Source organism: Notechis scutatus, chromosome 7, assembly GCF_049901735.1.
Source record: "Notechis scutatus isolate UNSWTSFEM ecotype Mainland chromosome 7, rNotScu1.2, whole genome shotgun sequence".
Taxonomy (NCBI): Eukaryota; Metazoa; Chordata; class Lepidosauria; order Squamata; family Elapidae; genus Notechis; species Notechis scutatus.
Genome location: NC_142015.1, coordinates 4,593,895 through 4,621,850, shown reverse-complemented (window position 1 = coordinate 4,621,850; position 27,956 = coordinate 4,593,895). Strand labels below are relative to the sequence as shown.

The 27,956-nt window shown below is 40.5% G+C and overlaps 2 protein-coding genes across 4 annotated transcripts in view; both read right to left on the bottom strand.

Annotated features, from left to right (window-relative positions):
* Positions 1-12,466, bottom strand: part of PEBP4 (phosphatidylethanolamine binding protein 4) — a 272,514-nt gene extending 260,048 nt beyond the window's left edge. Inside the window, exons 1-3 of one of the 3 annotated variants that reach the window (XM_026683988.2) lie at positions 12,132-12,466; positions 6,717-6,844; positions 3,027-3,159 (exon numbers count right to left, since the gene is read on the bottom strand). In XM_026683988.2, the coding sequence (XP_026539773.1) occupies positions 3,027-3,159; positions 6,717-6,838 (255 nt within the window). In that variant the 5' untranslated portion in view covers positions 6,839-6,844; positions 12,132-12,466. Of the gene's footprint in view, positions 1-3,026; positions 3,160-6,716; positions 6,845-12,048 lie in introns of all 3 variants that reach the window. The other 2 variants (XM_087969659.1, XM_087969658.1) reach the window with 2 other exon arrangements.
* A 2,803-nt stretch (positions 12,467-15,269) lies between these two features.
* On the bottom strand, positions 15,270-27,436 carry GINS4 (GINS complex subunit 4). The gene is made up of 7 exons (XM_026683990.2): positions 27,289-27,436; positions 25,237-25,323; positions 21,803-21,916; positions 19,956-20,053; positions 18,915-19,003; positions 17,852-17,939; positions 15,270-15,717 (listed from the first exon to the last, which is right to left on the bottom strand). The coding sequence occupies exons 1-7, from the start codon at positions 27,370-27,372 to the stop codon at positions 15,621-15,623; spliced, it is 657 nt and encodes a 218-aa protein (XP_026539775.1). The 5' UTR covers positions 27,373-27,436; the 3' UTR covers positions 15,270-15,620.
* Between the last annotated feature and the right edge of the window lie 520 nt (positions 27,437-27,956).

Below are 27,956 nucleotides of genomic sequence, written 5' to 3'. Positions count from 1 at the left end.
ATGCCTTGTGCTCATAAGTGGAAAACATCCCACAACAAAGTTAACTTTTATCATCCCTGGGAAAATTTCATCTGTTATGCAATGTAATAACAAGGATAATAGTGCCATCTACTGGCTTTTTTCCCCCCCACTGTAATACTGTAAACATTTTACAATACACCATTGCTGCTCATTCATCTCCAGAATATTTCCAGGCAATTAAGGGCTTGATGTGGGAATATAAACCCACAACCAATACAGCAATAGAACAATCCGAATATCCTGCTGGAATTCTTCCTCCATTACAACTGTCCTGACAGAGGATATTCTACTGGAATGGTTGAAACAAAGCAGTCTGTGATATAGATTTGGTCGTTTTGGAGAGAACCTATGTAGCACGCTACAGTATATCTTTTCAGTCTACAGTCACATCAATGGGATAGCATTTTGTTATCCTATACCAAGATTAGTGAATAGCCTGTCCCCATCAATACCCTTTCTGCCCAATAGACTGACTCTGTTAACCGCTTAGAGAGAGCTGTAAAGCACTATGAAGCAATATATAAGTCTAAGTGCTGTTGCTAGATACAAACAGCTAATTCCACTCCTCCAAATCTCGACCCACAAATGCTCTGTCCTACACATTGGTAAAAACAAATATCAGTACACCAAATACAAGCTAGGTGGATATGACCTCATTCACGACCCTCACTCTGTCAAGGACCGTGGAGCACTCATATCAAATGACCTAAGCGCCAGAGCTCACAGCAACAGCATTCCCCAAAAGGCATTAAGAGTTGTAAATCTAATCTTACAAAGCTTCTCCTCCAGTAATACTGGATTGCTAACTAGGGCATACAAAACCTTTCCTAGACCAATACTCTAATACCATCTGTCTGGAATCCGCACTGTACATCGGATATTAATACAATTGAGCGAGTCCAGAAGTATTTCACGAGAAGAGTACAAGACTCCTCTGCTTGCAACGGAATACCCTACAACACCAGGCTTGAGATTTTGGGCTTGGACAACCTAGAACTACGCCGCCTATGGTTGGACATAACTGTAGTACACAAAATTATCGGCTACAATGTCCTACCAGTCAATGACTACTTCAGTTTCAACTGCAACAATACAAGAGCACACAACAGATACAAACTCAATGTAAACCACTCCAAACTTGATTGCAGAAAGTACGACTTCAGCAACAGAGTGGTCAATGCCTGGAATGCCCTACCAGACTCAGTTGTTACATCCTCAAACTCCCCACTCCTTTAACCTCAAACTATGCACTATTGACCTCACCCCATTCCTAAGAGGTCTGTAAGGGATGTGCATAAGTGCACAATCGTGCCTAATGTGTGTGTCCTCTTCTCCCCATTTATTTGTACCTATTTCCCGTATTCACACTCATGTTTACTCTTATATCTATTATCTTGTAAGTGATTGACAAATCAAATAAATAAAAAATAAATAAATAAAATACAGAGTTGTCCCATTTATTTTGGCCATGTCACGCGAGGGAGAAAGCAATCATGTTGGAATAATTCATGGGAAAACGAAACTAGGTCTCCAAAGACTATGGTGGCTGGCCTGGCTGCCATCGAAGCTGACACCAGTCAGAGCATAGATAAAATCAAACAAGCAGTGCATGATCTGGAGATGTGGAGGGACCTGGCCCATAGAATCGCCAAGAGTCAGACACGACTGAATGGGTAACATTATCATCACGCTTCAGGGGCAAGTCACATGCCAGTAATTCTACACAAGGAAATGATAATATAGTTGGTACAACTGTCTTTGCATTTATGTCCTCAGAGCTTGCTGAATTTACTACTCTACATATTAGTGTACGGCATTTATTAATAAACCAATGACTATTGGTACATTTAATATACAAAGTAATTTGATTTTCTTCTTTGGTCTGTTTGGTTTTTTAAAATATTTTTCTTTGTTTTGTGTTATTTTAAAAAAATAAAGTTTATACGTGGCCTTGTTTAATGGGGAGGATGTTAGTACATTTAGGTATTTGTCTAGTACAGTGGTTCCCAACCTTTTTTTTCACCCCGCGCCCCTAAAGAAATTTCACTCGAACCTTGCACCCCCTGAAATTTAGACTTTAGGAACTACTGAACGCGTTAAATATATGGTAGGATTGAATCTTTTCAGCTATGCATGTGACGGCCACTAAATAACGATACTTAACTCTAAAATGAAAACAAAGTTAATCCATTGCAAAAGAAAATAAAAATGCCAACATATAGCCAATATCCTATTATTTACCTGGACTTTTCTCGCACTCCCTGGAATATCGTCTCGCACCCCCAGGGGGTGTGAGCACCCCAGGTTGGGAACCCCTGGTCTAGTATTTCATTACTTCTTTGCTTGCTCAATTGCATACAATGCACTTATGTTATATAATGCTTTTTATAATGCAATGCCGTAAATAAATGAACAGACGTTGATTACTATACAGCTTCTATAGTACATAACTGCTTATATAAAAGCTTTAAAGCACTTTCTACAAATCAAATTCATAGCAAAGAACAGTCCTTTATAGTCATTAGTCTTCATTATTATTCTATTTATCCTTTTATACCCCATATGTAACACATATAAAATTTCTGCTTGGGCATAAAATTCAAACAAGCTCTTTGATGTTTTAACAATGTAGTAGATAGGAAAATTATTTGCTGGCTACCCCATCAGAGACTAAGGCAGTAGGGAAGACATATTGGCTGTTGACACACTGACTTCATGGCTAAACTAACTTCCACCTCCACAGGCCTATTCTGATTTCTTCCCCACTAGATCCCACTAACCACCACGCAATGTAGGGGTTCATTTGTGTGTGTGTGTGTGTGCATATACATTCAAACACAGATATATGTTACAGAGGAAACATCCCAAAGCATACATTTTTTACAGATATGATTTTAGGCACTGTTAAGAAAAAAAAGAAGAGCAATGTAAGAAAATGAATCAAAATATCTAATTGCCCCCAAAAATGTCTTCATAAAATGATGTACAAGTAGTTAAGTTCTTACCGTATCTGCCTGCTGATATTTAACTTCGGGGTTGATCCATTCCTTGCTGATCCGTTTACGATAGGCATTGCACCTTGGAATATATGTACAGCCAACATCTCCCAGTTCTGGGTAGAAAATTTCTAGACCCCCTCTGTCAGAAACCAACCATAAAAGTCAATTTGTAGGACCATGTTCATGTCTTACAGCAAAAATATTATAATAGTTAGCACCTTAGCCTTTTTTTAAAAGATATTTATTATTCTGGTTTTTATATTTGCAATTGCTGTTTTTATATTTTCTGTTTTATTTATTGTTGTATGCACTGCCCAGATTTGCCTTCAGTGAGATGGGCAACTCTATACATTTGATTAATAATTAAATTAAACTGATTTTTTTTCTTACAAAAGAGGAAAATGTCCAGAAAACATTGGGTAATAGAAGCAGAGGGCCAGTTTGGTACACTGTTGTAGGCACCATGCTAGAAACTGGAAAACCATGAGCTCTTAGCCTGCCTTTGGCATAAAACCAGCTCGCTGACTATCATTCTCTCTCAGCCATAAGAAGGAAGCAGCGGCAAAGCAATTCTGAAAATTGCAGAGATTTGTCAGGATTTGTCAATGTCTTATCAGGAGTCAAAAGGCGCACACATATGCACAAAATAGAAGCAAGGAATAAGAAGACTATGGGCCTTCCAGGTGTTGTCTGAAGTAGCTTAAATAATGGGTGAGCCAGGAAGCAGATGCTTCTTCATGCTTATCATTAATATTATTTTACAATTTGTAGGAGTAAATTCAGCAAATGTTCTCTTTTGAACAACCACAAATCTGGCAATTCTAGTTTCCTCAAATTAATTTTCATTAGACAATAAAATTACAATTTGTAATTACTGTTCTGTAATGGATGTATCCCTTTCTAGGTGCAAAATGAATTTCTCCTTGATGTTAGTGTAATGTGGCAACTCATCAACTGTAAAAGCAATTCAAATTTACTGGGACTGTTCATTTGTAATTCTGTCATATTATCTCTTGATATTTTGAAGATACCATTCGAAATCACAGCAGATAGACAGACAGAAGAAGGTGAGCTGGGAACTCGGGAATAATTTTTAAAGTACTTATATAAAATAATGTATATAAGGAGAAGCATTTATATCATACTTATTGGATTTATTAGGAGTTAAATCATAATGTAGTTTGCTTTCGGTTTAGCTATATAAACCAAGTTCATTTAACACAAACATATATTTGAAAAGTCCATATTTCGTAATAAACTATTTGATATAATTCAGTACTTCAGACACCTAAATGCAAATCTGTGCAAATATCGCTCAGATGAGTTCTGTATTTATGTCTAAAAACAAAAATACCCATCCTCTACACGCAAGAACATAATAAAAATAACGTTCTTGGGGGTAGAATGGGAGATCAGGAAGGTGTATTTTTATGAGGAATAGAAAACAATGAATGTGTTTATAATTATATAATTATCTTTATCTTTGTTTAAACAGTATAGGCTTTCCATAATTATTAAATTACTTAAATAATTATTACATAATACAATTATTAAAATGTAAGTTATTTCAGACAAGTATTTGGAGCATGAATTGATGCCATCTATTACCAATTAGTATCATTGGGATTGGTTGATTTTTATTTTGCAAGTTATACCATGGATATTTTAGTGCTTTTTATGGATGTTTTATTGCTATTTTAATGGATTATTGTAAACTGTTGAAAACCTCTTTTGATTGCAGCAGTCATTACAAAAGACTTTTGAAAGACTCAATGAGTTACAGTAAATAATAATCATTGGTATAGAAGTAGATTTCAAGGCCCTTTTGAATAACTGGCTTCTTTGGATTAACGACATGCTTTATATAAGGAATATTTCTGAGTGGATATTACATATTGGCTGATGTACAACCAAGATCAGATGCAGTCATACCCCTGAAGCTGGTGTTGGGATGATGGAAACAACCTAAGACTATTTTCTAAATCTAATCACAGGGTTGCCTTACTTGCCTTCCATTTGGACTACTACAGTGGAGTAGAATGAAAAGCTACAGTAGTTATTCAAGAAGTGCAGGATGAGGAGGAATAAAATAAATGGGAAATATACTGTATATACTCGAGTATAAGCCTAGTTTTTCAGCCCATTTTTTGTGCTGAAAAAATCCCCCTCAGCTTATACTCGAGTCAGATTCCCCTCTGAAAAAAAAAATGGTGTGGAGTCGCGGCCTCCGGCGGCAGCGACTCCCAACAGCCCCAGCCAGGAAGGGAAAGGCAAAAAGCGCTTTGCTTTTCCCTTCCCGAGGCGGCGGGACTGGGGCCGCGCCGGCGGTAGTGACTCCTGACTCAGGGGGCCTCCGAGGGAGGGGAAGAGAGTGACTCCTGCCTCCCGCTGTCATCATCATCTTCTTCTTTTGGGTTAGTGAATCAATTAAACCTTTCATGATAGTGAGATCGTTTCCCAAATTAATTATTTTTATTTTTGAAATTTACCAGTAGCTGCTGCATTTCCCACCCTCGGCTTATACTCGAGTCAATAAGTTTTCCCGGTTTTTTTGTGTAAAATTAGGTGCCTCGGCTTATATTCGGGTCGACTTATACTCGAGTATATACGGTAACACATTTTTGAAAGCTGTTGCCAGGTTTATTGGGGTGAGCGAGTACTTTTTAGAACATTCAGATCAATTTGAAAGTAGAATTCAGAAACATCCTCCTGTGAAATAAATAAAACAATTTGAAAGTTTCTAGATAGCCCACCATTTACTACTATCAACTATCTTCTGTCCTACTATAACTATGTCTACCCCACTTCCAATTCATCAAGGGACTTTATAATTATTATTTTTTAAATAGTTGCAGTGTTATTACTGATATGAGGAAAGATGGAGACAGAAACTCAAAAGTACACTGACTTCGCTAGCATTTTGTAAGCAAATCAATAAAATCTTATTTCAGTGTGTGCTTGGTCCTTAGTTTAGTTTCTTTAGTTTTATGAGTGTTTAAGCTTATTGTTGATGTTTTAAAATGACACTAACTGAATTGTTACCTTTTTATTTTTAATTTACTTTTTAAATACTAATTGAATTGCTACTTTTTAAACATTTTCTTTGTTTGACCTTGATATACCCCTGCTCAGTGCCTTCTAGAAATCAGCTAAGCCATAAATGTTGTGATGTAATAAATACTGCTTTTGCAAAAAATCTTTCTACATACAATTGACATATACAGAAAGGAGGCAAAATGTTGGATGATTCAGGGTCCAATTTATTGAAATATACTGATAAAAAAGTACATATCAAAACCAAAGATACCAATGTGAATGCTCATAAAACTATTTCATCTATATACTTCTTAATCAGATATAGGACTGATATTCTTTAAAAATTAGAAGCATATATCAGCTAAATTTAAAAAGTATGTCCTACAGTTTTAATATAGAGAGTAATTATATGCAGCTACTTCTATCCAGTAGTATCACTGGATAAATGCTTGTCTGTCAGAAATGCATTATTAATACCATGAAATGGAATAAATATTTTAATAGAATATTGCCAAAAAAGTTGTGGCTATCCCTAGGAAGTTAATTTACTGATGAAAATGTTACTGGTGTTGTATAAAAAATTTGCTTTATGAATGCCATGGAGATGATGAATGAAAATTGGTATAAAATGCCTATACTTATAAAGGAATCTGAGCTTACCTACAAAATGTTTTGTCTTCCCTGTCCAGTTTTCTAAAGGTGCATTCTTCCATTATGACACTGTCTTGTAAGACAATTAAAAGAAAAGAAACTGCCAGAAAATAGGAAACCAGAGGCATCATCTTGTCCTGCCAAAAACAAAATAGTGAAAAGTTAACAGATTCCACCAGACATAACTGTATTGCAAGCCTGCCTATATTTTTGCAAATTATTTTAAGCAATTCTTTCACCAACAGCACTTTAAATGTATCAGATCCATGAAACCTGATTTTACAGTATACCTTCTAATTGTTAACATGTATTTTATGTTTTGTATTCTGAGATGGCCTAATGGCTACTCAGTAACATGTTGTTACTAGAATAAATTAAATGCTTTTATACCCTACAGTAGGTTTCCCTCAATTTGAGCTCATCAGAGGGAAACAAAACAGATTAATTTGAACTGTTCTTCCTAATTCAGTAAATATAGAACAATCCCATAAAATGCAAAGAGCTGTCCACGTAGGCCTAGATTTAAAAAACGGTAGGGGTTGTGACTTGACTTTTTGACTTCTTCCCTTCTTGCAGACAAATGAGAATAAATAGTTCAGAAGCCCAGCATTCCTATATATTTTCAAATTTACTAGAGTTTGTATTTATAAGTAACTCAATGTGGGAAATATACCTAATACTATTTTTGTGTGTTTGTCTCTAATAAGCTAACCTAATGACCATTCTGCAATTCATGTGAATAAATTTCTGATCTACCAGTGTACATGCATAAAAATAAGATAATAAAAGTTTTAAATACTGTGGATGCGACTAAGCCTTGCAATCCTTCAAAATAAATACATTTTCTTTGTGTAAGAAAATCTGTAGAATAGTAAAATTTAAAACTAAGGAATTTATATCACAGAATAAGTGGTCTCATTATGTTTAACTGAACCACTGATGAGCTATTGTAAATGCACCTTACAAATTGCCAAGTATTTAAACACAGAAATGCCTAAATGTTTTAAGGATATTTACTCGAGTAAGATTTGAATAACTGGACACAATGGTTAAATATGGAAGGTTTAACCAAATTTCCCATGATCAAACTGTTTGTATTTGCAGAATCCCTGAGATACAGAACATAATACATACATTATTTGAATATCAGTGGCTTAAGACAAAAATATTGGCTAAAGATAAAAAGGTGATTAGAAGAAATAATAGCACAACAAATAGATCTAAAACCATAACTATTCTTATTAGGCATACTACTGGAAATATACAATAAAGGAATTACATCCTTAATGTTACATGTAATAACAGCAACTGGAATAAAAAATGCACAAAACTGGAAAAATGAATGTCAACTCATAAAATATTTCTCCAGTCTTTTTAGAGTTGCCAAAAGAAAGGGAGGGGGAGCAATGCAGCAGCTGGCAAAACTGAAACTGCATTCCACAAATGTTTTCAAAGATAGTAACTAGATGATTGAAGTTTCTGCTGCGCAAAATTCAAACTGGAGAACATGATTGATGACTCTTGGCTATGGATGTGTCCAATTGGTGAATATGAATTACGATATACTCAAGGGGTGGGAGGAAGATCAGGGTCAAGGGTGACAATGAATGATGTGCCTCAGAGTTGGCTACACCCAGGCAGTGCTGGACATTTTAACTCCCAATAAATCCTTTTTAAGTTTTGGAAAGTTTTGCTCAAGACTCATGATTTAAATGGGGGTAACTGCTGGAATCCTGACAACGAAAGTATACCTATATATGAACAGGTATTTAAAAAAATATTAGAATATGCTGAAATGGACAGGTTAATGATGGAAATTAAGGATAAAGAGGAAACAAAGTATTAAACATGGGAGCTACTGTACAAATGGTTAGAAAACAGATGCAGAGATTAGTAACTTTAGGATGGAAAAATAATAACAAAATAGAAGTACATACATACGTGTGTGTGTGTGTGTGTGTGTGTGTGTGCTACAAGTAATATTACTAATGGATTATACTTGACTACACATTATAGTCTATAGAGTGACCAGAGGAGAAGACTATATGATATAACTATGAGAAAAATGGTTATAATTATGATGTAAAATTATATATATATTCAAAAGAAATTACTTTGTATAATTATGAGAAAAATGGTTACAATCAGTGTATAAAACTATACACTTAAATGAGATTTGATACAACAGTATACAGGCAGTGCAGAAATGGAAACGTGATGTATAGTAAATGAAAATGTATAGTAAAAAACAATTTTAAAAAGAATAAGATCATTATCTTGGACTGCATATGAGACAAATGGCCTATTGGGATGCTTATTTTAAAACAATGCATTTCATGTGCAGTGAGAATCCACATGATTTTGGATTAGGTTCATTAGATACAATGCAAAAATTACATCTAATATGGTCCTTTATTTGAGCAAATACAGTTTGAGAACGTCCTCTGTGTATCTGATTGAGGTACACTGTAGGGGTGACCCAGAAATATGATTTGCATTTTTGTTTGTCTTTTATTTTTTAAACATATGATCTTAGTACTGTTGCATATTTTATGTTTTGCATTCTCAGCTGGCCTAATGGCTATTCAGTAACATGTTATCAATAGAATAAATTAAATGCTTTTATACCTCAATTTGAGCTCATCAGAGGGAGACGAAACAGATTAATTTGAACTGTTCTTTCTAATTCAGTAAATATAGAACAATTCCATAAAATGTTCTCGGGATAGCAAAGAGCTATCTGTGTAGGCCTAGATTTAAAAAGGGACTAGGTTGTGACTAACATCTTGACTTTTTGACTTCTTCCCTTCTTGTAAATATCCCTATAACTAACTGCCTTTAAACACAGGACTGGGTGTGAGGTAAACAAATGAGAATAAATAGTTCAGAGGCCCAACATTCCTATATATTTTATTATTTATTTATTTGGGTTTGTTTTTTTAAAAAACCTTGCCTGTATTACTTTATAAGTATCTCAAAGTGGCAAATACTCCTCTTAATTTCCCCACAGCAACAATTATGTGAGGCAAATTGGGAGAGAGTGCCTGGCCCAAACTCACTCAGGCGCTTTAGGGCAAGACTAGAACTCACAGCCTCCTGGTTTCACCTTAACTGCTCTCTCTCTCTCTTGCGTTCAGTAACAACCACACCGGTTTGCAATTCGACACCCACCATAAAAAGCTTTCAAAAACTCACTCAGGCACTTCATGTACCCAAGGTTAAAAAGCCAAAGGTGTGCATCGGAGGGTTAAATATGGGGGCATTTCAAAAAAGCTGGAACATTTTGTTCTCCCTTCACGAGAGAAAACATTTCACTCAGAATAATTTTCTGGGAGATTTTCACTTCAGCTTGAAAGAAAGGAGGATGGTTTTCCACCCACCCTGAAGAGAAGTCGTTCTACTTCTCTCATCAAGATGGCGGCAAACACATCTTCTTTTCCCTCCTTTCCACCCCCTCAGAATTCTCCCCGCTTCTTCCTTCGCCTCATCATGGAGGGTCATCCTTTTGCCTGCTCAGCTCAGCTGTGTGGCTGAAAAAAGAAATAATCACCAAGATAGCCATCAAAAGGACCACCTGGCTTGATGTGCTGCCATCTTGATTTTTTCCCCTATTTATTTATTTGTTTGTTTGTTTAAATTATAAGAATACAACATGGGCATCCATTCTGGCATTACAATGGTTATACATATATAAATTTTACTTCATCATTTACAATCCTCTTGTTTGATAACATTGTTTACTAATTATTCTAATCATCATCGCTACTTATGTTCCGCCCTTGCCTTCTTCTACGCAGCCACTGATAGAATTTATTCCATGTTTCATAGTACTCAAGATTCTCCCTTGTTTTTTAATTCTAGGTTTAACCTGTCCAATTCTGCACAGGCCATAATTTTCCTTATTATCTCTGTTTCCAGCGGTATTCTTTCCTTCTTCCAGTTATTGTGCATATATTATTCTAGCCGCCGTAAACACACGTACTATTAGATAAGTTAAATCCTTCCTATATCCTTCTGGGATTATTCCTAAATGGAAAAAAAAAATGATTTTGTTTGACCAACCCGGCAGCAAACAAATTTAATAAATATTTGTTTCAGGGAGCATAGGACATTTATTTATTAAATTTGGTTTTCACCCTATGTCGCTGGAAGTCAATTTTGGCGATAGCAAAAGGTTTCAAAAGTCTCAGCCAAGTATATCAGTCATGGGAATTTGAACGAGGGGATTCTTTGAATACAGCTAGTATATTCTATATTCTTTGAATACAGCTAGTGAAAAGAATAAAGGTAATAAAATGTTTTATAAAGTAAAAATAAAAACGTAAAATAAATCATAAAATAATAAAAATAAAGCTAATGAAAAGAAGGTCTAGGGGTGACATGATAGCACTGTTCCAATATTATTTTACAAAGATGAGAAGGGGAGGGGGCAAACTATTTTCCAAAACACCAAAAGGCAAGAGGAGAAACAATGGTTGAAACAAGGAGAGAAGCAACCTAAAACTATGGAGAAATTTCCTAATGGTGAGAACAATTAACCAGTGGAATGCCTTGCCTTCAGAAATTGTGGGTACCCCATCACTGGAGGCTTTTAAGAAAAGACTGAAATGGCATAGGGTCCCCTGCTTGAGCAGGGGGCTGGACTAGAGGGTCTTTAAGGTCCCTTCCAAGTTCCAAATCTATTATTCTATATTCTATCATTTTACTGCCACTAACTGACATGTGGGCAACAATGCCTAATTCTAATTCCAAGCAGATGAGTCTAGTCTTGTGGTTAAGGCACCAGCCTGGGCGACTTTGTGCCAGTCTCTCTCTTTCAGCCCAACCCACCTCACAAAGGTTGTTGTTGTTACGAGGAAAATAAAAGGAGGGTGTATTGGGTACATTCGCCATCTTGAATTATTTGTAAAGATGGGGTACAAATAAATGAATTGGCTCATCGATATCACTAGTTTGAATCCTGCGCAGAGGAAGTGGGTGCTACTTCTGGATAAACATACACTGGACTGGATTATTAGAATAGCCTCTTGCAAATATGAGCAGAGTATACATTTAATAAATAAATAAGATTACCGATCCTGCCTCATCTTCCACTCACTTGAATGCACCTGGAGCCTTCTTCCACCTGGCCCCATTATAGCAATAGCACTTAGACTTATATACAGCTTCCCAGTATTTTTACAGCCAGCTCTCTAAGCTGGTTACAGAATCAGCAAAAAACGCGTTAGGCCAAAACAAGCTCCATAAATCGGTAGAAGTTCCCCACCCCCCAGCTGCAGGGGATTTATACCTTCTTTTTCCTAATGGGTTTGGAAAAAACTGCACGTTCATTACAACCTACCAAAGGCAAGCGAACTTCAGGATAAACTTATTAAAAGCAGCTCAAGCGTGGGAAAAGGTCCCGGTTCTCAGAGCCTCGGTTACCTAACGTGCGAAGAGTCAAGGTCAAAACCCAAAAGTTTTCGGGGACAAGTTTTCCGCCACGACCCAGCCAAGAAATGCCCCCGCAGCTGCGTGGCTGGCACCTTAATTGTAAAGTCACCTGACGGACAGGTGGCAGGTGTGGAGAGGCGGGGAAATCAAAGGGAAGACGGCGGCTGATTGGGCTTCGCAATTCCTCGCCGTCCCTCGGGGTTGGCCGTTGGCCGGAGGTTCTGATCTTCCCTCCGGCCCCCGCTTGACCGGCAGCCGGACGTGGAAGGTCCGGCTGTTTGAGGTTTGAACGGAGCCTTTTGGTAGGCGCTGCGATTCCGGCTGCAGTGGGGAAACGGTGGGAGAAGGAGGTGGAATTTAAGAAGTGTTAGAATGAAAAAAAAAACAAACCCGACCATCCCCATTAGATGCTGGTCAGGAGACGTTTAACCACGATTCAGCCAGCTTGGGTGTAAGGCAGCCGTGGTGTCTAGATGTCATGGCTAATTGCACTTTTTTATTTTTTATTAAATTTCTTCCACCGCCCATCTCACTTAAGTGACTCTGGGCGACTTACAACATGTCTACAGTTGTTGTTTTCAATCTAAATTTAATTCAGATTCAAAGAGCCATTTATTTAATGGATAACCATTGGATAGTGATGGAAAAATATAAGCGAGCTATACCGAAACCCCTCTTAAACAGTTTCCAAGAAATTGTTTTCTGTTCCCACTAGACCAGGGGTAGTCAACCTTTTTATACCTACCGCGCACTTTTGTATCTCTTGTTAGTAGTAAAATTTTCTAACCGCCCACTGGTTCCACAGTAATGGTGATTTATAAAGTAGGGGACAAAACCCCTACCGCCCACCATGAAAGCTGGAACGCCCACTAGTGAGCGCTAGGGACCAGGTTGACTACCACTGCACTAGACTGTACTATAGGGCACAAGGACGGATATTTCAAAGGCCTGGAAGCACAGAGAGATAACTGACAGGTCCAATAGTTATTTCTAAGGCAATCTGTCCAAAAGTAAGATTTACACAGCAGGAAATTATCAGTATTTTGTTTTATTCATATTTATATTGCCATGGTTTTACCATAGAGGCTGCAATACATCTGGGAACCATCAGGGGGCAATAGCTCCCAGATATTCAGTGTTTTGCACTATTTTCTTAACAGAATGTGATACTTTGATGAGCAGTATAAATATATTGCCAGAAGATATATAACCTATCGGTAATAATACATGGTCCTGATTTCCCTAAAAAAAAGCCTGATTTAATGCAGTGGTTAAAGCATCAAGCTAGAAACCGGGATACTGTGAGCTCAGTCTTGGAAGGAAGCAAAATCCATGTCAACAATGACTCAACAGCATTCCCCTCCCTCCAAAATCTACATACCATTTGAGCCACAGAAGGGCAACATGTCTTATAGCAGGGGTCCCCAAACTTGGCAACTTTTAAGACTTGTGGACTTCAACTCCCAGAATTGAAGAGTTGAAGTCCACAAGTCTTAAAGTTGCCAAGTTTGGAGACCTCTGTCCTATAGATTTCATTATATTGCTTAAAAAGTCTACAATACCTCATTGAGCCGCCAGGGGCACTATTTATTTTACATTATACTTTAGGTCAAGTTGATGGAATCTACGCAAAATATTGCCCCGTGGTGGCATGATGAGATATTTGTGATTCAGAGGGGGGGAAATAAGGTGATGTAATGGAAGTGATAGGAAAGATGCAGTAAGATCAGAGGTGGTATTCAGCAGGTTCTGACCGATTCTGGAGAACTGGTTGCGGAAATTTTGAGTAGTTCGGAGAACCAGCAAATCCCACCTCTGACTGGCCCTGCCAATCCCATCTATTCTCCACCTCCTGAGTCCCAGCTGATTGGCTGGGTCTCCTTTGGTTGCCCTGCACAGGAGAATGGAGCTGGAAAGCAGGTTAGTGGGGTGGGGAGGGAATGGATATTTTACAGTATCCTTCCCCTGGAGTGGGGAGGGAATGGGGATTTTGCAGTATCCTTCCCTTGCTACGCCCATAGAACCAGTAGTAAAAATTTTTGAATCCCACCACTGAATAAGATGTAGCATTCATTCTCCATGAGTTTGACTGCCAAATGAGGAATTGTTGGCTTAGTATGGAATATTAGGGCAGTACATTGCTTGTTTGACAAGCAACCGAGGACACATTCTGATATTAGTGACAGCTGGCTGCCTGCAGCTTATAAACAGGACTCACTTTACCTGTTTTCTTTGCTGGAAATAATGTCTGGCTTTTGCAGGACTAATTCTACTCTTAAACCTTAGACTGGCAGACAATCTTGATCTGGCTCTTGAAGCTTGGCTTTTGGATTTTTCTGCAGTCTCTTTGAAAACAAACTCCAGAGACAAACCATGGCGCTGACATTTCGTGCTTATAGTGCTAAGTCTGACATCTGAAAATAAAACCGATCGTGTCTTAAGAAATGTTTGTGGCTAAAAATCAAAGCAGGAAACCTACAAGAGTTCAAGATCCGGCAGGCCATTGTTATTCCCTGTTCCAATGATCTATGGAAGTGAAAAGCAGGATAGGAAGTTTCTTAAGACATTTTGGAAGTATGGTGGAGAACATAAAACAAATGGATCAACCTTATGTTGTACCTTATGATTCTTGGCAGATATATCTTTTTTTATGTACACTGGCAACATATGCACCAAGACAAATTCCTTGTGTGTCAAATCACACTTGGCCAATAAAATACTCATTCATTCATTCATTCAACCCAGAGTTCTTGGGATACAAAATGACCAAGCTCAAATTATCCTATTTTCATCTATAATGTAAAAACCTATGGGAAAAGGCGGTTATGAGGTTGGGAAAATCCGCAGAGAAGCATTAAAAGGTTTTGCTTTTATCTCTGTTTGGTGTTTGTTTACTTGGAACAAGGTTTGGGTCAGAACACCTTCCTGCCCTGCCCTGAAGCTCTGGGTGTTTGGGAAAAAAAAATATTCTCCTAGATCAGGGGTCCCCAAACTTGGCAACTTTAAGACTTGTGGACTCCAACTCCCAGAATTCCTCAGCCAGAGGGATTCTGGGAGTTGAAGTCCACAAGCCTTAAAGTTGCCAAGTTAGGAGACCTCTGTCCTAGATTTTAAAAAAGTTACCCACACTTTGCTATACAATTTCATATTTTAATTCCATTGCTTGAACCTGGCCCTACTGCCACCTGCTGGACAGGTAATGATATGTCCTTAAGTTGCTGAGCTGGACTGTTCCATTTTCCAAATCTTTTCTCCAATGCCAGCACCTTCCCCTTCTTTGGTGTGGATAGGACCCTATTTCCCAGGGATGGAATCGCACCACCCTTGCTTCAGCAGCGCAAGCAGCCAGTTCGGGCATCCGATGCTGGAATCAAACCCGTTGAATTAAATTCCCAAGGTTAATTATCACGCATTGGTTCCCCACGGCATGCAGCTCAGTCTTAGGATTGATTATTATCTCGGCAAAGAAATCCATCTGGTCTAAATGAGCTGAACTGCCCCAGAGGCCACCAAGGGAGCAATTGTCTTGTAGCGGATTAAATGTTGGGAGTTTTCATCCAAGTCAATCACATAGTCTCTGAAAGAAATAGGACAATAAAAATAGACCGTTCTTGTAATTCTTATACATACTTATTCGTTAAAGACTTAATTCTCAGCTCTCTCTTTTTTTTTTTTTGCAGGAGTCCAAGTTTCTATAAATAATACAGAGCATTCTTTCTTTCCATTCTTGCTGCAATAGCCCTATAGCAGGGGTGTCTTTTTAAGGGCAGAGCTAGAATAAAAGCTTGGGGTTATAAATTTAGCTTTAATGGGTTTTGGGTGAAATTAAATCCAATACTATTGTAACAGGAGGTGAGCCTTCTCTGACATAGTACCTGCCCTTTGGCAGGTAATCTCCCTACCCCAAGTAAGGTTGGCCTCAACTCTATCGATCTGCCAGAAAAACCCTTAATACGTGGTTTTGTCAGCAAGCTTGGGCGTCCCATGAAAATAAGGAGCCCCCAAATGTCTGTATTGTAAGGTAGGATGTTGGATTAAGTCTGTTTGTTTACAGCAGGGGTCTTCAAAGTCGACAGCTTTAAGACTTGTGGACTCCCAGAATTCCTCCTCCAGTCATGTTAACTCAGGAATTCTGGGAGTTGAAGTCTACAAGTCTTAAGCTTGCCAAGTTTGAAGACCCTTGGTTTACAGCTTTAACTTATTTTAACGGTTTTTAACAGGCCTCTTTTAATCTTATTTGAATTGTGTGTGCTACCCAGAGTCACATACATGAGTAGCGACTACATTAAATTTAATAAAATGAAAACAACAATATAACAACTTTATCCCACTCCTTTCCACATCCTTAATATTCTCCATCTCTTCTTAAAACTAGAAGGGAGGACATCTTGCACCAAACTTTTGGGAGAGGTCTTTCATGGATTAAGGTGGAATCAGAGGTTGCCCAGATCTCTGGCTAACTGAACTTTTGCAAACAGCAAGACCGAATCTACCTGCACCAAACATTATAATTAAAGAGATCCCTTCTTTATGTTTGCCTTCATTTGCGAGATCCCTTCGCTTGAATCTGCACTAGAATATCTAACTTGCACCCAAAATGGGAAGTTTTGACAAGCGGACAAGCATCTTTCAGGACTACCAACAACCCCGTTTCCCCGAAAATACAACCTACCTGAAAGTAAGCCGTAGCTTGATTTTTACATCTGTGCCCAATAGAAGCCCTAACCCCAAAATAAGCCCTAATTAAGATCCCACCCACTCTAGAATGCACGGATAAAAATTAAAGCTAGGGGGGGAATGGGGGGGGTGGAGCTGCCCTACTACTTACTTTTGGAAAGTTGTAGCCAGGCCTTGCACACTCCAACACCTGCCTTGCCGACCCATTTTTTTCTGCAGCTGGCAAGGCTTTCCTGAAGGCCTCTGTAGCTGAGAACAAAGTTCTGGATCAATCCAGAGGTCTGTTATTGGCTGCAGAGGCCTTCAGGAAAACCTTGCCGGCTGCAGAAGAAGTTGTTCCTGAAGGCCTCTGACAAGGAGAAGGAGGCCGGGGGCGACGTGCGCCAAGTGAGGTTAGTCAGTGGATGACATCCCCTGAAAATAAGACCTGGTGCCTCTTTTTTGGTGGCAAAAAAAAAAAAGAAGACATGGTCTTATTTTCAGGGAAACATGGTATGTGAGGGCTGAAGAGGGAGGGTGGGGGAAAGAGAAGAACCATTCTGGTGTCTTGAAAAATCTCATCGGCCAATTAAAAGCCCAGCTGTTTTCTAGCTATTCTCTTTTCTCTTTGTTGCCAACAGAACTTCCAACCTGTTTGTCAGGATTCCGGCAGTGACCCCCATTTAAATCATGAGTCTCGAGCCAAACTTCCAAAGCTTCAAAAGGATTTTTTGGGTGTTAAAATGTCCGGCACTGCCTGGGTGTAGCCGACTCTGAGGCACATCATTCATTTGTCACCCTTGACCCTGGTTTTCCCTCCACCCCCTGGGGGTATCGTAATTCATATTCTCCAATGGGACACCTCCATAGCCAAGAGTCATCAATCATGTTCTCCAGTTAGAATTTTGCGGGGCAGAAACTTCAGTCACCTAGTTACTATCTTTGAAAAACATTTGTGGAATGCAGTTTCAGTTTCCAAGCTGCTGCACTGCTCCCCCTCCCTTTCTCCTGGCAACTCTAAAAAAAAACCATAGAAATATTTTATGAGTTGACACCTGTCTTCGTGCTCTGGTTCCACCATGATATTTTCTTGTCTCTCCTTTACTCTCAAGAAGACGAAGGCATCCAGGTTGGGCTTGGGAACTGCCGAGAAAGATCAGAGAGGAGAAAAAAAAAAAGTTTTCTTCAGCAGCACTTATAAAGATGTCCGGCCATAATATATGACAACACGAAGGCCTGCTAAGCTTCTACTGCCACTGTGTCTGTGCACGCGTATTGTTGTTATCAGCAGTAGGGGAAGGTGGTTTTCCAAAGGCCAGGCTCAATATCAGTAACTGTGAGAGGGATCTTGGAGTCTTAGTGGACAACCAACTAAATATGAGCCAGCAGCAGCCAAAAAAGCCAATGCAATCCTAAGTTGCATTAACAGAGGGATACAATCGAGATCAAGTGAGGTACTAATACCACTCTATAAAGCCTTAGTAAGGCCACACCTAAGAGTACTGAATCCAGTTTTGGTCACCACATTATAAAAAAGAGGTTGAGACTCTAGAAAGAGCGCAGAGAAGAGCAACCAGGATGATTAGGGGACTGGAGACTAAACCATACAATGAACGGTTGCAGGAACTGGGCTTGGCTAGTCTAGTAAAGAGAAGGACCAGGGGAGACAGGATAGCAGTCTTCCAATATTTGAGGGACTGCCACAGGGAGGAGGGTAGGGTCAAGCTATTTCCCAAAGCACCCAAAGGCCAGACAAGGAATAATGGATGGAAACTGAACAAGGAGAGATTCAACCTGGAAATAAGGAGGAATTTTCTGACAGTGAGAACAATCAACGGATGGGAACAGAACTTCAGAAGTTGTTGGAGCTTCATCACTGGAGGCTTTCAAGAAGAGACTTGGACTGCCATTTGTCAGAAATGGTGTAGGGTCTCCTGCTTGGGCGGGGTTTGGACTAGATGACCTACAAGGTCCCTTCCAACTCTGTAAATATGTATTGTTTGGCCCTTGTTTGGCCCGAAGGTCCTCCCCTCCCCCATCCCTTTCACAGATGTCATCTGCAGCTGTCCAGATGCTTATGGGCCTAAGGGCTGGGCCCTTCCTGCCCTTCTTCCTTACCAGCCTTAAGGAACTCCACTTTCTGAAGGTTTGGAGGCATATGTCTCAGTGCAACGTTTTTGAGATGGTTCTCTGTGTTTGCCATGTACCTGAAAAGAAGAGATCGTTTCGTTGTAAAGAAAGGAAGGAAGGAAGGAAGGAAGGAAGGAAGGAAGGGGTCTCCTATTTAACTTGAGCTATGCAGAATGACAAAAATGCAACTACAATGAAATAAACAGAATACTGGAGCCAAATGTTTGCTCATCTGTGCCCCCTACACTGCCCCACCCGCCCCCCCAGGGGGGTGGTGATTTTTCCTAAAACAATCAACTTCTACTTTGAAGTTGAATGTAAGCCTTTGTTCTAGGGTCCTTCCTCCTCCAGAGGGAATCCTTTTGAGCAACAGCAATAGCCCTTAGACTTACATACCGCTTCCCAGTGCTTTTACAGCCTTCTCTAAGCGGTTTAGAATATACATACATACATACATACATATGTTCGTCTTGGCTTCTAGGGGCTCACTAAGAAAGGATTTTTCGAAATGACCATCGGAGCATTAGTATTTCCTATATTATTATTATTAACAGGCTTTGATGCTAAAGAGTTCTACTCCCCCTCCCCACCTGAAAAGAAATATGTTCCTAATGCAAAACATAAGCAGAGGAGAGGAGTTTCAGTTTCACAGGGCCAAGCAGCTTTAGTACAGAACAGTTGAGCTAAGCCACACCCAGGCTCCTTGCTGTCTCCTTCCTCACACAGCAAAATTCTTTCAGTTTCCAAACAGCCCTCAGCTCTCTCCCACGCTGACAGGATGCTAGCCAGATGAATACCGATGGATGCTGGCAGGCAGAGGCAGAATTTTCCCCCCTCTTATTTTCCTCCCCCAAAAACTAAGCCCGACCACATCATTTCGTAGTGAAACATGGGTATCCAGGTAGTTTCAAATAAATCGTAAATTAAATCGTGTTTCTCCTCTTGGTTGCCTCATTGGGGTCCAGCATATTGAGGCGTGAACCTAAAACCCGTAATTGGCCATCAACCTCCTCCCAAATCTTTACTCACTCTTTGGCAAAGGCAAACTCTTCTGGGGACAAGATGGAAGGTTCTCCTTCTGCCCGAGTCTTTTCTTTCTCCAGGACATGGGGGAAATATTTCTCAATCTTTCAGAGGAAATAAACAACAAAGGTAAGAATAGACAGGCACTTCAGCATTGCCGAAAGCCAGCGATGGAACGAAAAATCTCTTATTTCCTTGGCTAATGTCCCTTTGCTCTAAGACTCTGGGCTCAAGGAATCTACCACTTGTTACTAACGATGCTCCCCATTCTCCAAAGTCTGTGGATAGTAACATCTACTACAATAGTAACCATGCTGGATGGGGTTAGTTTAATCTAGGTTGCACGGACACAGACAGAAGCATCAAGAAAACACGTGAACAAGAAATATGTAGAGAAAGGAGAGAAGAAGACTGTTTTCATAAACATTATACGCCACCGAAGAATATTGATTTCATTCTCGGCTTTGAAGAATATTTGAAGGTTATTGAATTATTGCAAACCTCGAAGAAAGAAACGTAAAAACATAGCAACAGCTCCTGATAGTTTCAACAGGAAAAATAATTGCTTGCAAAGCTATCCTTGCCTTGGTAAGCTAGTACAAGGAAGAGTCATGGAAAAGAGCCCCAAGCAAGAATTGAATTATTGAGACTTAATTTGGCATAGTAGTTTAAAGGGTTGGTCTTATGCTGCCTGGGAATTCTGGGAGTTGAAGTTCATAAGTCTTAAAGTTGCCAAGATTGGACAGCTCCATCTGGAGGACTTTGGACTTCCTACACTGATCTACCTCTTCTAGCCTCCCAGACTAGAGTTGGGTTCACTTGCCTAAACCCAACTGGTTCAGGCAATACGGTAGCCATGTTCAACTAGTTTACTATGACCAATTTAACCGTATCCTGGGTTTGTATAATGGCACAACAGATGTTAGGCCTCTGATTACTTCAACTCAGTTTGTTGTGTGAATCTAGTCCAGATTAACCTTACATTCAGAAATCATGGGTGCTCCATCACTGGAGGTTTTGAAGAAGAGACTAGACCCGTGATGGTGAACCTATGGCACGTGTGCCACAGGTGGCACGCAGAGCCATTTGTGCCAGCATACGAGCTGCAGGCAAACTTACCTCACTGCGCATGTGCGCGCCTCACAGCTGACTTTTGGCCAGTTTGAGGCCTTTTTGGCCTCCCGGAGGATTGAGGAAGGCTTCTGCAGGCTTCTGCAGGCTTTGTAGGCCGAAAACTAGCCCCATTTTGTCACTTCCGGTATTTTCGGAAAAACAGGAAGTGATGAAACGGGCCTAGTTTTCAGCCTACAAAGCCTGCAGAAGCCTTCCTCAAGCCTTTGGGAAGCCAAAAAAGGCCTCAAACCAGCTGAAAATCAGCTGTGAGGCGCAGTGCAGATAAGGGGGCGGGGGGGTGGGGGGGTGATTACGCACGCATGCATAGAGAGCGGGGGGGGATGCGCATTGCCTTTTGGTTGCTGGCACGCGAGCGTGCAAGTGTGCGCACAATTTTTGGCACAGGGGCCCAAAAAAGGTTAGCCACCACTGGACTAGACAGTCACTTATCTGAAATATTATAGGTTCTCTTGCTTGAGCAGGGGGATGAACTAGAAGACCTCCAAGGTCCCTTCTACCTCTATTCCTATTCCTTTTCCACTCCACTCTACTAGAGAATTTAACAAAATGAAACCCGCCAGTTGCACTGATGCCACTACCCTGAGATTTTTAATAACAACTGAAATGCCAGGAAAGAGACAATGAATATTTGGCTTCTGCCTTAAAAACAGGCCACAAGAGCCCTTCTAAATGCTTCTGCTATTCACAGACTCCCTTGGGTTTTCAATTAAGTCATTTACCTTCCGGAGTCGGCAACGCAAGTAACTGCTGAGAACGTAACGGATCCTTTCTACCTCCATGCGGTGAATACTAATTTTTAGGTCCCCTTGTTTGGCTCGTTTCAAATTCTCTTCCTACGGGACAAATAATGATTAAAAAAAAAAATCACTGTAATGTTTCAATAGGCCAGGTTTAGGATTAGGGTCAAATTTTATTACCACGACCCTCGAAAATGATTGGATTTGTCCGATTTGCTCCATTTGAAACAAATGTACTACAGGCAGTCTTTGACTTACAATGGAGCCGGTGGTGGGATTCAATTTTTTTTAATACCCTGTTTCTCCAACAATACGGCCTCCCCCAATAGAAAGTCCCAGCATGTTTTATAGGCATGAAATGAAATTAAGCCCTTCCCCCCAATTAAGGCCTATATTGAAACATGCAAAATGGGGGGGAATGATTGCCGTTAGGAAGTACTTTTGTTGCACACCCGGATATGGTGCTGCCTGCGTTGACCCCGATACAAAGTGCCCCACCAACGCTGAGGTTAACATCCAAGTCGTCGCCGCCTGCCCGAAGATGCAAGGGGGGGAAATTAAGTCACCCCCGAAAAGACGGCCTAGCCATTTTTTCGGGGCTCAAAAAAAATAAAACCCGGCCTTATTATATGAGAAACACGGTACCAGTTCTGTGGGCGTGGCTTGGTGGGCGTGGCAGGGGAAGGTTACTGTAAAATCCCCATTTCCTCCCCACCCCACTAACCTGCTTTCCAGCTCCATTCTCCTATGCAGGGCAACCAAAGAAGACCCAGCCAATCAGCTGGGACTCAAGAGGCGGGGAATAGATGGGGGTGGGGCCAGTCAGAGGCGGTATTTGCCGATGCTCCAAACTACTCAACATTTCCGCTACGGGTTCTCCAGAACTGGTCAGAATGCCACCTCTGATTATGGGATTGTTAAATGAAGACGAGGACGCAGCAGCCGCATAGACAGATTTTCTCCATGACCCACGTGATTTGACACACAAGGAATTTGTCTTGGTGAAGAATCGGTCCGAGCCAGCTGAATACCACCTCTGAATTGAGCCCAAAATTTCCGCTGTTAAACAAGACCGTTGTTGAGTGAGTTTCTCCTCCCCATTGTATAACCTTTCTCTGCAGCGAATCACTGCAGTTGTTAAGTTAGTTAACCTGGCTGTTGAATGAATCTGTCTCCCCCCACAGATTTTGTCTGTTAGAAGGTTGATCCCAGGACTGCAATTTGTCATAAACACGAAGCGGCTGTTGCCAAGCATCCAGGTTCGGATCACACATATGGATACTGCAGCAGTTGTGTTGTGGCTCTGAGGTTTGAGCCTGCTTTATTAGAGGACGAAGACTCGGACAGTGGGGAAGAGGAGGTTTTGGAAATGCCTTCCTCCTTGATTGTGCCTCAGGTGCCGGCAGGTAACCGGGAGGGAAGACCTGAGGCTGATCAGGAAAAGGAGGAGGGCATATCAGAGTCTCTGACTGAGAATCCAGCAGAGGAATGCTGGCTTGATGCGAGGCAACGGCGTAGGCAAAAGTGCGAGCTGCAACGCAGAAAGAAGGGACGAATCAGAGACCGAGATGAGGGACTGACACGCCCCTCAGGGAATAAAAGTGGGTGTGTTCGCTCTGGGAACTTGTTCGGGATGTGTTACTTAGTGAGAGAAGCTTCGGTGTGTAATCTGTGTTGTGGCAGCTTGTGTGATTTATATTCCTCTTATCTGGCCAGACTTGGCAGACAGCGTGTGAGAGACTGCCAAGAACTTTATCGGCTCAAAGGAGTTAACTCCATAATTGCTGGATTTGCTTGCCTGTTTGTATTCAGTTGGAAATTTGGACTTCTCACCTCGTTTGTACAGGTGAGACATAACAAGTTGTGTGAAAAGCGGTCATTGTAAGCCACTTATTTTCAGTACCGTTGTAACTTTGAAAAGCCACCAGTCAAGGACTACCTTTACTCACTAAAAGATACGCAACTTTCATCCTACTCTTAACCCATCCCACCCCTTGGCTACTTGCCTCTCCTTCAACCTACAGCAGGGATCTCCGTTCCCAGAATTCTCCAGCCAGCCATGCCTGCTTTCTCTCTCTCTCTCTCTCTTAATCTCCTAAAGTGGAGAGAGATTGCAGAGGAAGGGGTTACAAGAGAGTAAGCTATGCTGGCTGGAGAATTCTGGGAGTTAAAAGTCCACAGGTCTTAAAGCTGCCAAGTTTGGAGACCTCTGCCCTACAGTAAGTCAGCAAACAGGAGTAGCAAAATCACAAGAACAGCAAAGTCAAGAGTTCAGATCCTACTGGGGAAAAAAAGGAGATCTTTGAACCTCCTGATTTTTCAGTGCTGTGAGGCAACACGGTCTGTTAATGGGTGCCAGCAGAGGCCTCTGCTACAGAAGTGAATGCCAAAAGCAGCATCACACCGATGTGTTTCAAGGCCCACCTCCATTGTATATGTTTTATACCCTATGATTAAGTGTTGTACCTTATGATTCTTGACGAATGTATCTTTTCTTTTTATGTACAAAGACGAATTCCTTGTGTGTCCAGTCACACTTGGCCAATAAAAGAATTCTATTCTATCTAAAAGGAGCAATGTTTTGCATCGCAGTGGTGTGGCATTACCTTATCACTTTCCCCAAAATTGGTTGCCCTCTCCCCTCTTTGGAAGAGCTTTATAGCTCCCGCTGCCTCAAGAAAGTTCAAAACATCCTGAAAGATCCATCTCATCCTGGGAACCCTTTTTTTGAACTATTACCATCTGGCAGACGGTACAGAATAATAATAAAAACAAGGACAAATAGGCTGAAAAACAGCTTCTGTCCCAGGGCAGTAACTCTACTGAATTCTACTGTATAAGGTAAAGGCAAAGATTCCCTTTGCACATACATGCTACAAAGCCAAAGAGACAGCACTGTTCGAAAACGTCTCCGTGGTCATGTGGCCGGCGGGACTAAACACCAAAGGCGCACGGAACGTTTCCCACCAAAGTGGTCCATATTTTTCGACTTGCATTTTTTACATGTTTTCTAACTGCTAGGTTGGCAGAAGCTGGGACCAGGAACGGGAGCTCACTCCATCACGCGGCACTAGGGATTAGAACCGCCAGCCTTTCTGATCGACAAGCTCAGCGTCTTAGCCACTGAGCCACCGCGTCCCCTATTTCTACTGTACAATGCAATATTAAAGCAATTATCAGGGGTTTTTAATTCAGTTGTACAGAATGCGAAGGATGTGTGTTTGCGTTTTATTTTTATAGTTATAAGGTACACCGAAGATGGCATTTCATTTCGTTGTATGGGATGCAATGACAATAAAATAAACTGAATTAAACTAAACTAAAAGAGGGTGACTAGGCTGGAACAAGAGTGAGGCCTGATTGTCTTTTTGAACTTAAACCCAGTCACCTTCCATTTACCTCTTGGGATGCCTTACCATGTGTTCCAGCTGTTCCATGACACATTCAACAATTTCCGTTTTGCTTTCTAGAAGCTCCGGGGCAAATTTCTCATTCATCCAAGCCTGGAGAACAAATAGCAGAAAATGGGCATCGTGGTTAACTCCTGAAACCTTTTCCCGATACTCGCAGTCCTCGGAACTTCATGCTCCCAGCTCTCCAATGCTTTTCTTATGGGCCCAGGTTATGGTCCCCTTCTTCCAAATCAAGGCTGATCAACAGCTCCCATCCTTTCAAATCTATATAACCAGAAAGTCCAGTGGCCTCTTGAAAAAAAAAAAAAAAAAAGCACCTTTGGGAATTGCATGAAGTTGTTTTGTTCAGGCCCAAGGATGCTTGGATGGGAGCGAGGATGGACACAGAGACGAGTTATTCCTGCAATAAATGAACAGCTACAGCTAGAGAGCCCCAGACTGGCAATTGGCTGCTGCTGGGGGCGGGGGGACTGCTGATTGCTAACGGCACCAGAATAAAATAGAGCTGAAAGGGACCATGGAGGTCTTCTAGTCCAGCCCCCTGCTCAAGCAGGAGAACCTATACCATTCCAGACAAGTGACTGTCCAGTCTCTTCTTAAAAACCTCCAGGGATGGAGCACCCATAACGTCCCACCCACAAGTTACTCTTTTGGAGCCAGAGGGATAAATTGGTTAATATTATATAAAGGCAAATATCTCTGTAATGGTAGCTTAAAACTCTGAGGATGTCAGCAGAGGCTGACGAAAGCTCAGTGAGTACATTAAATGTACTTTTTAAGTTCCAGAGATTGCAGGATGTCTGTTTCTTCATGTATGTATGTATGTATGTATGTATGTATGTATGTATGTATGTATATATATATATATTGTTTTCTTAAGTTTTCGCGGGTACTTACATGTATGGTATTCAGCTTTGTTGGGTATTTTCCCACGTCATTATAGTTGTGCTTTTAAAGTTGTAGCTACAACTTTAAAAGCACAACTATAATGACGTGGGAAAATACCTGAACAAAGCTGAATACCATACATACATACATAAACACATACATACACACATACATACACACACACACATATATATATATCCGAACAAAGCTGAATACCATATATATGTATATGTGTGTATGTATGTATGTATGTGTGTATATATATATATATACATACATACACACACACACAAAGAGAGAGAGAGAGAGATTAGATAGATATATAGGTAGATAAGATAGAGATTAGTTATCTAGATATATTATTATTTTCTGGGTATCATTCATATGAATCAAAATCACATGAACAGTATTAGTAATCTCTATCACATTTATCCAATTTAAATCATTAGGTTTTTCAAGTTATATATAAGCCAAAAAAAATGCCTAAATCCTCCTCTTTATCTTTCATTTATATCTTTCTTATTCAATCTCAACATTTCTCTATCGTCTATAAACAAGTTTAACTACGTTTCATTCCATACTGATCCAATTCATGCTGACATTATTAATACAGGTTTATCAAATTTTATGTAATCCTCATATTATTTTAGGCATATATTTCTCCCTTTTTTGTATTTCAATTTTTATCCATTTTTTCATATTAATTCACAATAACCGCATGAAGAGATTTAACTTAGTAACATTCATATTCCTCCAATTCACGCTAACATTATCATTCATCTCTATCACATTAATCAAATTGATACAATCTAATATACATAAGCCATCAAAACGTGGCTTCTTGAACCCCACACAGCTTATAAACGGACACCTAACAGCTGGGGCTGCCCTCGGCAAGCTCAGCCCTGGCCGGTTACTTACGTGTCAGCTGCATTCACACGGCTTTACGGATCGAATGCCATTTTCCCGAGCTCCACGCATCTTGCAATGTTTCCCTTCTTCCCGCTTCCCCTCCCCGACTCTGAAGCCCGGGTGCGCTGCAAAACCAAGCCGGCAGCATTCGCGGGTCGGGTTCAAATGAAACGGAGCCCATTCCTACGTTTTTTTTTTTTTTTAAGGTTCCCAATGAAGGAGGGGGGGGGTTCCCCAAGACCCTCCCGGCCTCACCTCCTCCAAACTGCAGATGAGCTGAGCCGGCGTGAGCACCACCTCCACATCGCTGCCCGCATCCGAGTCCAGCAGCTCTGCCATTCCCACGTTTCCCGCCACCGCTGGGTGACGTCAGGTCCTCCAGCGCGCGAAAAGAGGAGGGATTCCCCGCCCCACCAGTCGGGGGAAAGTCCTCTTGGCCCCGTCCCTTTTCTTAAACGAACCCTCGGCCGAAAAAAAAAAAAAAAGAAATATAGTAGAGTAGAATAGAATTCTTTATTGGCCAAGTGTGATTGGACACACAAGGAATTTGTCTTTGGTGCAAATGCTCTCAGTGCACATAAAAGAAAAAATTACATTCGTCAAGAGTCTAGAATCATAAGGTATAACACTTAATAATAGTCATAGGGTACAGTAAGAATAGAATAGAATAGAATAGAATAGAATAGAATAGAATAGAATAGAATAGAATAGAATAGAATTCTTTTTTGGTCAAGTGTGATAGGACACACAAGGAATTTGTCTTGGTGCAAATGCTCTCAGTGGACATAAAAGAAAAGATACATTTGTCAAGTCAAGAATCATCAGGGACAACACTTAATAACAGTCATAGGGTACAATAAGAATGGAATGGAATGGAATGGAATAGAATAGAATAGAATAGAATAGAATTCTTTATTGGCCAA